The sequence below is a fragment of the Hirundo rustica genome, chromosome 4 (genome assembly GCF_015227805.2).
Source record: "Hirundo rustica isolate bHirRus1 chromosome 4, bHirRus1.pri.v3, whole genome shotgun sequence".
NCBI lineage: Eukaryota > Metazoa > Chordata > Aves > Passeriformes > Hirundinidae > Hirundo > Hirundo rustica.
Window position 1 is genome coordinate 43,141,886 of NC_053453.1, and position 12,466 is coordinate 43,154,351.

At 37.0% G+C, this 12,466-nt stretch overlaps 1 protein-coding gene across 7 annotated transcripts in view; it reads right to left on the minus strand.

Annotated features, from left to right (window-relative positions):
- Positions 1-1,866: 1,866 nt before the first annotated feature.
- MGAT4C (MGAT4 family member C) overlaps positions 1,867-12,466 on the minus strand; it is a 411,241-nt gene continuing 400,641 nt past the window's right edge. For 5 of the 7 annotated variants that reach the window (XM_058420301.1, XM_040063368.2, XM_040063367.2 and 2 more), the window contains 3 exons: positions 11,649-11,802; positions 6,689-6,836; positions 2,668-4,889 (listed from right to left, as the gene is read on the minus strand). In XM_058420301.1, coding sequence (XP_058276284.1) covers positions 3,733-4,889; positions 6,689-6,836; positions 11,649-11,789 — 1,446 coding nt within the window. In that variant the 5' untranslated portion in view covers positions 11,790-11,802 and the 3' untranslated portion in view covers positions 2,668-3,732. Of the gene's footprint in view, positions 4,890-6,688; positions 6,837-8,351; positions 8,657-11,648; positions 11,803-12,466 lie in introns of those variants that run through there. The other 2 variants (XM_040063363.2, XM_058420303.1) reach the window with 2 other exon arrangements.

Consider the following 12,466-nt stretch of genomic DNA (forward strand, 5'->3'; position numbering starts at 1 on the left):
TCTGGGGAGGTTTATGTTGGACGTCAGGAAAGGGTTCTTCCCCTAGAGGGTGTTTGGGCACTGGAACAGACTCCCCAGGGCAGTGGTCACAGCACTGAGCCTGGCAGAGTTTGGGAAGCATTTTGACAATGTTCTCAGGCACATGGTGTGATTCTTGGGGTATCCTGTGCAGGGCTAGGGGTTGGACAAGGTGATCCTTTTTGGGTCTCTTCCAACTCAACTTCTATGATTCTGGGATTCATTTTGGTATGAAAATATTGATGTTCAGTCCACAGATGAAGCCAGGAAACACACACTAACAGAATCAACTGTATAAACCAAAGAACAGATCTTTGTAATACTGCTAATTAAAAAAAATTCAAACTTTGTAAAACATTAGTGAAGGTATAAACCTCTGATTAAATATTTTCCTTGCAGAAGACAATCACTTTTCCTAGTGCACAAGGAAAAAACCCATGTCTTCAAATACATCTTTTTGAAATCTGCCTGAAAAACAGTTATCATTGATTTTATTACTTCTTTTTTCTTTTTTTTTTTTTTTTTTTTTTTTTTCCAAAATATGGTAACCTTTTTCACGTCAATGTGATGGATAAAAATGCATTCAGTGACAGAGAAGCCAGATGCCCTACAGTGAGTGCTCAAAACATTAACTTTCACAACTGAATTCTAGAATCTCCTGGAATAAATGTGTTGTTAATTATTTCTTCAAAGTCAGGTCAAATTCAACAGAAAGAATGTGCACGGCTTGCATTCTTAGCACTTAGCAATATTCACAGCTAAGGAAAACTTTCTCTGAGGGCATTTGTAGGTTTGATCTCCTAAGACTGGTAGCAACCAGCTGAGACATCTTGCTGCTGAGCCATTATGCCAAAGATGAGACTCATTACTAGTGTTATTTTGAAAAGGAAAACAGTTTTGTTCAGCTTGTAATTCAAAAATACTATTTAGATTGCTTAAGCTTATGATGAGAGCATTTAATTTGTACTAACCATTCACTTTGCCTATAGTTTTTATTACAAGAGTATTTGGAATCTTGGGATTGAGTGCATTTTCAATTCTAATTTAGAAGATTGCTTCAGATATATTGCATTTCTGAATAAAAGTAAAGGTTCCTCGTTAACCTAGTAATGTTTGTTTTGACCCTAATAGGGATCAAAGAAAGTTAATGAATTACAAGTTAACAATCAAATGATCAAGTGGATACAGAGGAGAGCTACAAAGATAATCAGAGGACTGGAGCACCTCTGCTGTGAGTAAGGCTCACAGTTGAGGTTGTTCAGCTGCAGAACAGAAAGCTCTGTGGAGACCTCAGCACCTTCTAGTACTAAAGGGAGACTATGAGAGAGCTGGAAAAGGACTTTTTATGAGGGCATTTAGTGACAGGACAAAGGGGAATGGCTTGAAGCTGAAAGAAATTAGGTTTAGAATAGATATTGGGAAGAAATTCTCTGTGGTGACAAGGCACTGGAACAGGTTGCCCAGAGGAGCTGTGGAAGCCCCATCCCTGGAGGTGTTCAATACTGGTCTGGATGTGCAACCTGATGTAGCAGAAGACATGACTGTCCATAGCAGGGGAGTTGGAACTAGATGATCTTTAAGATCCCTTTAACCCAGACCATTCTGTGATTCTACAAAAGAAAAAATAGAAGAATGACAGCTTATTAAAAAAAAAAAAAAAAAAAGGTGGGGGGGAGAGATTAACTAATAACTATTTACCAGCTAATTATTTTTGAAATCTGGCATATCAATATCAAAAAACAAGTCCTTCAAAAGTATTTATAATAATTTAAGATTGGCATGTATTAGTTTTGTTTTTTTAAAGAGTTTTCATTTTTCTTTTCAAGTTGAACACATATGACACTTTTAATCTATTTTATTGAAGATATGTATATAAAAAAGCCAGAGATTTAGGTGTATAAAGGAACAAAGAAACAAAGACTTTCTTTGAGAAAAAGATGTTTTTCTGAATTAAGTAGAAGCATGCATCAGGAGACTTATTTGACACCCTTACCTCTGTATTGGGTGATTTGCCAAAGCTGGACCTGCATTTATCCAGATTTATGAACCAGGAAAATCAATTGCATTGATGTTTTGTGTAGATTTTAAAAATAATTTATCTTTTTGAAATAGCAATGTTAGGTTTTTATGTACTCATCCAGTAGCTAATTCACTCTTTGTTAGTGTAAACATTCTTGAAATTTAATTCTTGCTTTCAAGGCTTAACTAAATCCCCTAAATGCAATTAGATGATAAGCACAGTATTCATGAGGTTGACAATACAATGTTTGTCTCTGTCACACTTGCTACTCATATATTTCTTAGTGTGTCTACTGAGACAATCTAAGGAATTTTTAGAGGAAAAAACTCCGTAGAATCTGTTAATCTAAACGTGTGCATATAGTGTAAATCATATGCTATACAGCCTCCCTGTGTGATGCACTAGGAGCCCAGAGCTAACACTGAAGTCATGTGGACTGGAGGAACTTTTGTGCTCATTGTCTAAAGCCAGACAAAATATGTTTATAAGAAATAACCAGAGGCAAGGGGAAGATGTCTACAACACTAATACAATCAGAATTAGAAAACTTAAAAAAAACCCCCAAAACATGCCCCCTCCCCCGCCCCCCAAATTCAGAAACATATTAATTTCTCATTGTATTAGGATCCTTCATTTTGTGTCTCTTCTATGGACTATAGATCATCTAGGATAGGCTGGAGATTACATTCACCCCCAACTGATGAACGCAGAACACTTTGTATTCGTATAATGCGTGAACTGGACATGTAGATGTGGAAGGTATGACAATTCTTGGAAACCATGCTGTAGTATTCAGCTATCTGTAAATTTTGCAGAGGGAATTCTCTATATCTTGAAGGGACAGATAACGTTAAAGCTGAGATCTGATAAGATGCCTCTCTAAGAAAACACTGTTTTTCTTGAGGTACCTGGGTTTGATACCCACATTGGTATTTAAGCAGAAGGCTTGCTTGGTGTGAGGCAATTTGAACAAGTAAGGAGAGTAAATTGGTCCCTTAGGTCCCTTGGTATAGAATCCAAGTAGTGCTCATTTCAGTGAAAGGACCCAGGAAAAAGACCAAAGGATATATGTTGAGACAGAATAACAGATGCAATTATCTATTTTTTACATAATTGTCATGTCAGATTTATAATTTTATACATTCCCTTTTAACAAGAATTTGCAATGACTAGCCACATTATTTTCTTACAGTCCTCAGAAGTAAACTGCCAGTTTCAGGGCAGAGTTCCTTGTCACAACTGCCTGGAAAAGAAACACATTACCAGCTACAGTACAAATTTGTATTTACCATAAGATTTTAAATTTTTTATGTGCATAAGGGGCAATCCAATTTCTTTTCACAACATAATGGTCATAGATTTAAAACTTTTGCCAATTATAAGACAGGGTTTTTTTTGTTCTTTATAGTCCACAAGACCTCTCTTACAGAGATAATAGTAAAAAAGGGTTTAAAGATCTCAAGAGAGGTTTGAGAGCCTTCTGTTTTCTATAAAATTCAAAATTTTCAACAAATAAATGTTTGTATATTGCCTGACCAAACTGGTAAAAAATAAATTGCTTTACTTGTTTTGTGATTTCCCCAGACAGCCTGTGTCTCTAGTGAAGAGCTGGAAGTGCCTTTTTTTCTGGGGCCTGGAACCAGTTGTGACCTAGTTGATTGTATGCACTCTGTACCTTGTCAGGTGGTCTTGCTTTATTGATTGGCTGTTTGAGAAGTCCAGACACTAATGCTCCTAATGATCAGCCATTCTTTTTGACTTTTAGTAACAAGTATTCTCATGCAGTTAATATCAAACAGAACTTTGTGCTCTACATCTGTTATTTCAAAATTACCATTTTTGAACTCCCCTAGTCTCAAATAAGTTGTACATTGTCTTCCTTTTTTACTGCCTACAATCTTTTCACCTACTTCCAGGGCCCCATGATGTAAAATGTCATTTTGCCGATCTTCAGTTCCAGTGACAACTTTAATTTTACTGATTTTAATGGGCTTTTCAAATACAATCCCATAGAAGTCACCAGTAGAAGGAGCTTTACCCCAGAAGTACTCATCAATGCTGCTGTAAGCCTTGCTTGCCTCATAGTTTTCAAATACATTCATATTGGTGTGCAAGTTTGCAGGTGGGTTGTCAGGGATATCAAAGGATTCTTCCTCAAAATCATCATCCTTCAACTTGTTTTCAGCTCCTTTGTAAGATGAGTAGTATCCCATGTGCTGGAAGAGAGATGGCTTAAAACGTATCACTTCCTTTTGAGCTAGCAGGCCACGAAAGTGGATGAGCAGCCAATCGCAAGGCATTTCTTGGTAAAACATCAATAGAAAATGGGCCAGGCGTGGTAGGTCATGAGAATGGTAAAGCTTTCCAATGTAGCCCAGCTTAGAGAATTCCAATGTCACCCAATAGGATCCTTCTCGTGAGGTAATTACTTTCTTAACAGCAGTCAAAAAATTCTTTGAGCAGCGAACGTCGTCTTCCAGCATCACATAATAGTCAGAAAGATTAGCACAAAAGTTTAGAAGAAAAGCATAGTCTATATTTTGTTTTGATCGAAACTTCACACGGTCCTCGGGGTCATTGTAATTTCTCTTAAGGCCATCCAGTACAGGATAGTAATCCTCAGGGACATGAATAACTATTAATCTGCCTGCAATTATGTGATGTGCAAATTTCTGTGAAATATCCTGGACCATCCCTTCACACCAGGCTGAGTCAAAATCTGCCAGCTGTACTACCACTGCAATTTCTTTGAGTTCCTCATAGCTTGACTGCTCAAATATGGACTTGATGGTCTCAAGCAAATAGTTTCCCTTTTTCCGTTTTATAGAGGATAGTCCAATTGTAAGATACCCTGAACAAAAGACAATTCAAACAAAAACTGAGTATCTGATATTGGAAGCAATTTTATCACAAAGATATTCTCCAGAGCTGTGTTTGTATCACATAAACCTCATGAATGGTGAAGACTGTAATTTGGTATGTGAATTTATTAAGCTGCATGTGAAAAAGCACCTTTATTGTCTTTTCATAAAATATGATATTGCAAGCAAATAGACATATGGGGACTACTGTGTTAAACATTCACTTGTTTACTTCAAGGAGTAGTGCATTGGGGACAAATGCCAAAGAGGTGTGAACATTTATGCCTTTTAGACAAAACCACATATACAATAATAAAGTTGTAAATCTGCTAAAAGGAAGGAGATTATGAGGGGATTATTCACACCATATTTTGAAAGCAAGGAACTACCAAATGCAGCATTTTTATCATTTTAAGCCCTCTAAAAGTCGTTACATCTATGCATAACTTTACAGTTTTATGAATTCTGTGTGGATAATTATTTCTCAGGGTGTTCATTTTTGGGTGAATTTGTCTAGTTTTCCTTCCTAGTAGTTTTTCTTCTAACCCTCTTTCAAGACCCATTAAGAATTTCCCAAGAAACACCATCTTGGAAGATGCAACTTCGACATTATTTTAAAGTAGATGAGAACTTCTCTCCTCCTTATACAAACAATTTTTAATGTTGTTATGTTTTTTCTAGAGAGAGATATATCTTATAAAACAAGACATTTAATCTCTGCTGGTTTTTAGCCACTGCCATTGAATTTTTACCAGCATTCCAAGTCAAGATTTTTTTCAAATATTTGCTAATATATCTCTATTTTTCTAACTTCTGATGTAAAAAATGTTAAGACTTTGTAACCAAAAGGGTGTACTTAAGTTGAATCTACAATGTTCTTAAAATATAGTAATTTGTAAAAGACTGGTTTGATAGTGATTCAGGGTTTCCCTCAAGGTTAAGTTTGCTGAAAATGAAGTTGTACAGTGAAGTACAACCCCCAGAAGTAATTTACACTCCCTACAGAGCCACCAATTTTTCAAATCTATTTTGAACAAACTTTATAGCTTTCTACAACTCACATTTTATTTTATCTTACCTTCTGGGTTTGGACTTCAGAGCCTTGTTTATGTATGTGAAATGGTTGATTTGGAACCTGAAGGACACTTGCCTAAAGTCTAGGTATGGCTGTATTTCACCATTAGAGAAAGTCTTGAACCATGTCTGAAATAAGAATAACTAAATAGTCCATCTGCAGATGGATGTGAGAAGAATCCTCATTTACTATCCTGATAATAGCACACAATTCAGCTCCCTTTTTAGAACAGCTGAAGGAGCAAGAAGGTCCATTTGCAGCTGCTGGGCTGACAGAACAGTGGACCTGAGGGGTGCATAAATGTGATGTCAAGCATGCGCAAGACTGGATTCACCAGTTATACAGAGATTGACATTATGGTCTCAGAGGGTGGTTGCAGAACACCACCAGCATACCCCTTGCTTCTACTTTGTAATTCATCTTTCTCTTGCCTGGGAGGAGATCCATGGAATTAGGCTGACACAGACCATCCAGGGGCTGCCTGCAGGATATCTACAGGTCAGGCAATTGGTCAGAAGGTAATCAGGCTGTGGGGCAGTCACTGCTAGGTCTGGACTAGCAGCCATTCAAGAACGGCCTATGATAGATATCCCACTAGTTCTTTTGCCACTGCTTAATTCAGCCCCTCTTGCACAGAAATACCACAGGGAGTATATGAATTTCACGCCTTTTTGAATTACCTCATTTTGCAACATTCAAATTGAAGTTACTTACTTTTCCTTGGCAAAGGTGTGCCAGCTAGGTAGCGATAGGAAATGTTTATAGATCCTGAGAAATTAGACAAATCTTTAAAACTGTGAACATAACGCTCTGGGTTGAGCTGGTGTGTGGCTGTTTCTCTGATTAATTCCTTGTCCCCTTCCTATTAGCAGGAAAACAAAAAATAACAAAAAAAGGGAGAGAGACAGAGAGAAGCACATTTGTGAATGCCAGCTAGAGAGGGAACATGGGCAGGCAGGTTTCCAATAATAACATTTTTCAGTTTCAACTTTCATGAAAGCATGTAGAAGTCACCTCATTTAAAACAAAAACAAAAAAACAAACCCCCCCCCCCCCAAACTAAGAACCCCAAACCAATGTATGAATATCATACATTTTGGCTACAGAAAATCCACCATAAACCTTCAGATTACAGTAAAAGGAAAAGAAAAAAAAAAAATTCATAAATCTCTGGAAAGGTAGCAAACATTAAATTATTGGCCAAACAATGTTGTGGTATTCAAAAGAGGGATAAGAAAACATCACTCAGCAACAGGTAAGATAATTTACACATATGTAGAAACAGGGAAGAATTTTCAAAAATGTTTTCAATGATTAAAAAAATCCACCAGAACTGCTGAAAGGAAAGACAAATCTAGATCCTTACATCTCGCTCATTTTGACATTTTTCTGAGAAGCTTCAACTCAGGTTTGCAACAAGAAGAAATGCATGTAATCATGCAGACAGTAAGTTTCTCTGAATTTGGAGAACACTTTGATGGCATAGTCAAAATGTACATTTATCACCACGCCTCCTCTTCCTGCCTCCTTCTTAAGTCCTTCCTTCCAAGAGGATTCCCCAGCCATAGCAAAGGCACAGAAGGGAAAGAGTGTCTTCAGTAGTGCCCTATCCATAAGGCCACTTGGGTTTCAGGGAAAATCTGTTCCTTAGTCCTTAAGAAAAGGGAAAATACCTAAATGATCGTGAAGACTGACTTTAAAAGTAGGAATGCTTATTTAATTTATCTAGTTTGATTTTAGTCTGACAACAGGCGCATGTATGAATGAGTTAATGTCTTCTGATATATGCAGTATGTTAATGCACTAAAACTGCCAGATCTGTCATTAAATGGGAGCAATGTGCGGTAATAGTACTGAAGTTATATTTTATAGCACAAAGAAATATTTCTGTAAACTGATCTTACATTCATTTATAGTTCATTGTTTTTCTTGTATAAAAGTAGTAAATAATCTACTTCTGAGCTTAGTAAAGATCTTTCACAGACATCCAGGGGCATCAACCTGCACTGTTCTGCTCTCTTGATTCTCAATGTCTCTTGAGTAATTTCTCTTTAGTGCTTATGTGCCACTTTGCATTTCCTCATAAATTATGAGAGGAAGTTTGATGATCAGGTTCAAGATTGTCCTGGTTTGGGGACAAATTTGGGAGAAAACCCCTGTATAGGATCCCTCTGGGAAGCAAACCCAGGTGGCCCCTCCCTCCAACCAGTCCGGTAAAAAAAAAAAAAAAAAAAAAAAAAAAAAAAAAAAAAAAAAAAAAAAAAAAAAAAAAAAAAAAAAAAAAAACACCTCTTTGGAGAAAAGTGGAAAAAACTATTTTACTAAACAAATGAAGTGCATACAAGTATAAAGAATGAATAATATGAAACAATAAAACCTCTCCTTCTGGAGTGAGATGGCAAATTGAGAAAGTTCTTGCCGTGGGTGTAGCTCGGATCTCTCAGTGCCTCTCATCAGTCCCAGTCCCTCCGGCGCTGCTGGAAAATGCCGAGGTCCAGGCCCTGGTGGGCCGCAGGTGCAGCCCCCAGTGCTCCCCTGGGTTTTCAGTCCAGAGCAGGTTTAAACAGTTCCAAGAAAAAGGAAAAAAAAAAACAGTCCAGGGAACTTCTCTGCCCTAGCTAGCTGAAACTAACTAATAGCAAAAGAAATCTCTGTCCTGCTGTCTCTCCAAGCCTCCGCCGAACACCCCGTCCGCAGAAGAATGTGGAGGAGTCAGGCAGTTTTCTCAAAACAAACTCCGCGCTTCTCCTTGCTCTTAGAACCAGTCTTAAAGGCACAGGACTCAATATACAGCACAAACAGAACAGACGACTGGGGATACAAGCATCATAAAGTTACCCTAGGACAAAGATCAAAATTTAACTCAATGATCTAGAAAGAAAATACACCAAACTTCAGGAGATTTTCAATGAAAAATGTCAGATTAAAAAAAAAAAAAAAAAAAAAAAAAGGCTGGTCCAAAAACTTTCTTTTTTAAAAACCTTTCTTAAATATCAAAGCTTTGTGTCATGGGTCCCAGAATGGAGCACCAAAATTCCTTGTTTCATACGGTTTCAGAATGGAAGCCTATTCTGAGGTTTTGCTACATAAAATGTTTAGAAATAGACAATGTCAGTAGAAAATGTTTTGATTGTAAGAAGCAAAATATCTAAAATAGCAACAAAAAAATTCATTTTTTCCCCCTCTTTAATGAATGTCTTTTGTGGCTAACATTTATTTTTAATAGTTGCTATTTCATTCTTTTGTTGAATGACGGGCAAAACTGAAATCTGGATTTTTTTCAAAAGATTTAAATCTGCTTCTTCTATCTCCGGCTACTTTGTAGAGGTCAGTGAAGCTGAGGAACTTAATTAACTCTCCTTGATTTTAGTCTGTAGCTATTTCTAGAATGGTATTGGCTTTCAGCTGTTAACTAACCTCTAACTTACATTTCAGTGTTTTCTGGGAATTTCATGTGGGTGCCATAGGATAAAGTGCCAGAGTTCTCCACCCTTTATGAAGATACTCTGCTCTGCTAAGGATGTTTTGTCAACAATAGTGCTATTCTTTGCACAGTGCCCAAAATAGTGATTAGTATACATAGGAGAGTGCGGAACCTATGTTTCACTTACAATCCAGTTACAACTCTGAACAGGTGGAAGACCCCCTTGTGTATATTGTGATTTCTGGTATATTTTAGCTAAGTATGTCTTCAAAATGCCTTATCAAATATAGTTACTATACTGCAGATGAAGCACCTTAAACTACTTTTCTAATACACATATATTAGCACTGTACAACTGCATACTCTCTACCCAATATATTTCAGCTATTTTGCGACTTGGGCACTTACTTTCCATTTCTGCAGCAAATGCCCTGCAGAAAAGAGTGAAAGGATTCTCTGGACATGTGACACCCTTTGAACAAAACCAGAAAGTTTCTCTTTTCTCTTCTTAAGGTTTACCAAAATTAATGTCATTTTAGTACTCTAACTTTTTGAAAAAGACCACTTTTCTTACATCTGGCGCCAGAGAGACCAGCACCACAAGCCCTTGCACAGCCTGCAGCCTGAGACTGGGAGGAGGAACTCTGGGTCAGTTGTCTTCTTTCTGCCGAGATACTTTTAGAGGATAGTCCAACAGGAGATTGGCTGCAATTCAGAGAGCCTTTGGGGCTCTGAGGACTTTCAGATTTTCATTCCCTGAGGGAAACTGCTTAGTCTGCTGTCCTCAGAAGCTTTCCCCAAGTATATTCCTCTTCACCACAAACACTGAAATTGCTCATGTTTACCTCAGCAGAGAAAACACAACAGACATGGTATGTTTGGAGATGTCAGACAGGGTCAGGAAATTTGAGAATAAAACTAACTAAATAAGCTGAAATGTCAACATCCTAACACACTTGAAAAATACTTGATGGACCATAAAGGTATCAAGAGACCTGGGAGAACTCTCAGGAGACTCGGCTGAGAGCTATATGAGTGCAAACACGCCAGAACTGTGAAGAGAGAAGCAATGGAAGTGAGTCAATTTGTAAAAGAAAAAAAAAAAAAAAGGGGGGGGGGGGGGGGGGAAGAGCAATTTAAGAATAAGACGTGTTGCCATCTGGGGAGCTGGCAAGTAGGACAGGAAAAGATTTCAAAAACAAGCCAAGAGGAACACCATTAGCAGTGATAATAAAGGCACTTTCAGAAACATCTGGGGGACTTTGAAGCAATTAGTGAACAGAGAAGAAACATAAGGGAAAATGCAACTAGGAAAAAAAGTGATAAGCCAGGTCAAATTTAATCATAACTAAGAAATGCTAAATAAATAAAAAAGTACAGTGTTAGACAAAAAAAAAAAAGTCTGTAATGGAGTAACATTCTACAAGCATGGGCTACCTTTTAAATGGCTTTAAAAAGTACTAGCATAATATTAATATTGTAAATATTTACAATACTGTAATAAGTAATTTTATAATTATAATATTTTAAATTAAAATAATTAGGACTGTATATATGGTTATGGATAAATAATGTAAGGATTTTACTACTTGAGTATTACACTTTTTGACATACTATTATGTTTCTTTTCAGACGCAAATGAGATCAGAATTCACAGTTCAAAATATTGGAAAATCCATACAGTCCCTGTTCAATTCAAGATAAAGACGGGACTATCTAGTCATATCACAATATAACAAATTCAGTTTAGTCATTTTACTATTTGTAAGATCCAGTTTTTCAACCACTATGTTCTTTTACTGGGCCCAGTCCAATTTCCAAAGAACTGGAAATTCAATCCATTAATTGAGCCTCCAGGGCTCACTTGACATTCAGCACTGAAACATCCCGAGGTTACAGATAAAATGTAGAGTTATGTTATGTTGTCAGTAGTTTTTTTGTTGAAATTCCTAACATAAATACTTCCACAATTTTTTTCAAAATCATAAACCTACATTAGGTTTCATTTGTCTAATTTTTAATGCTGTAGCACTGAACCCGTCAGATTAAAACCGGAGTTACAGAAAGTAAGAAAAACACAAAATAAACTCATTAAAATGAAATTATTCATGCAAGGAGCTGAAAGTAGATGGAATGGGTGTAAACTTTCTATTATTTCTATAATAGCATTTAATGCAGTATTCAGAGGTGAGATTTCCAGTGTACACTGAAAAACAAGTTCCCAGCTCACACAAATAGTTCGCAACTTACCAAAACATAACCATCCTCAATGTACAAGTTCATGAACAGCAAGCAAACAACAAGGATTCCTAAGAACGACACTGCTGATCGCTTCCGCAAGCATCTCATTTTATCAAAATATTTCAAGTTGTGTCTCGTGAAGAACTGCATGCAGTAGTGTCACCTATGAATAAAACCACAGTATTACAAGAATGGTCCACCTGATAAGCATGACAACAGGTAAACTTACCTTCAGATATATCAAATCCTTTCAGATATACATAGACTGCACTTTCAGGCAGAATTAATTAGAATTAATTTCATTTAACCATTGTCATCTTCATCTTCAGGTTTAATATACAATCTTAACTACAAACTAAGCTTTTTGTGTGTGTGTGTGTGTGTGTGTGTGTGTGTGTGAGCAAACGAAAAAACACATACCCACTGCTGTACCCATTTTAAAGTAGGCTTATGATGTCACTGTGGCAGAAGTCCATCAACAGTTTAGTTTGCTGTGCATTGTTCCCCCATGTATGTATGTCTCCTCCCAGCAACAGGCCAGGTCAATGGGCAAGGAGTAAATTATTGCATAACTCAGTGTTGTTACCAACAGAAGAATTCTGCATACCAGAGCTTCCAGGAACAAATAAGGTACCTTACCTGAGGTGAAAGAGCACTAACAAGAGTGTATAACATCCCTTAGCCCTGGGCCTCTGCACTAGGATGGAAAAACTCTCAGTGGAGGTATTATTTCCATCTTCAGAAGAAAAGTGGGTGTCTACCTTAGACCAGACACAACTAAGCAGAGTATTGTGAAATTCTTACTAAATTGATTAGATAAATCAAAT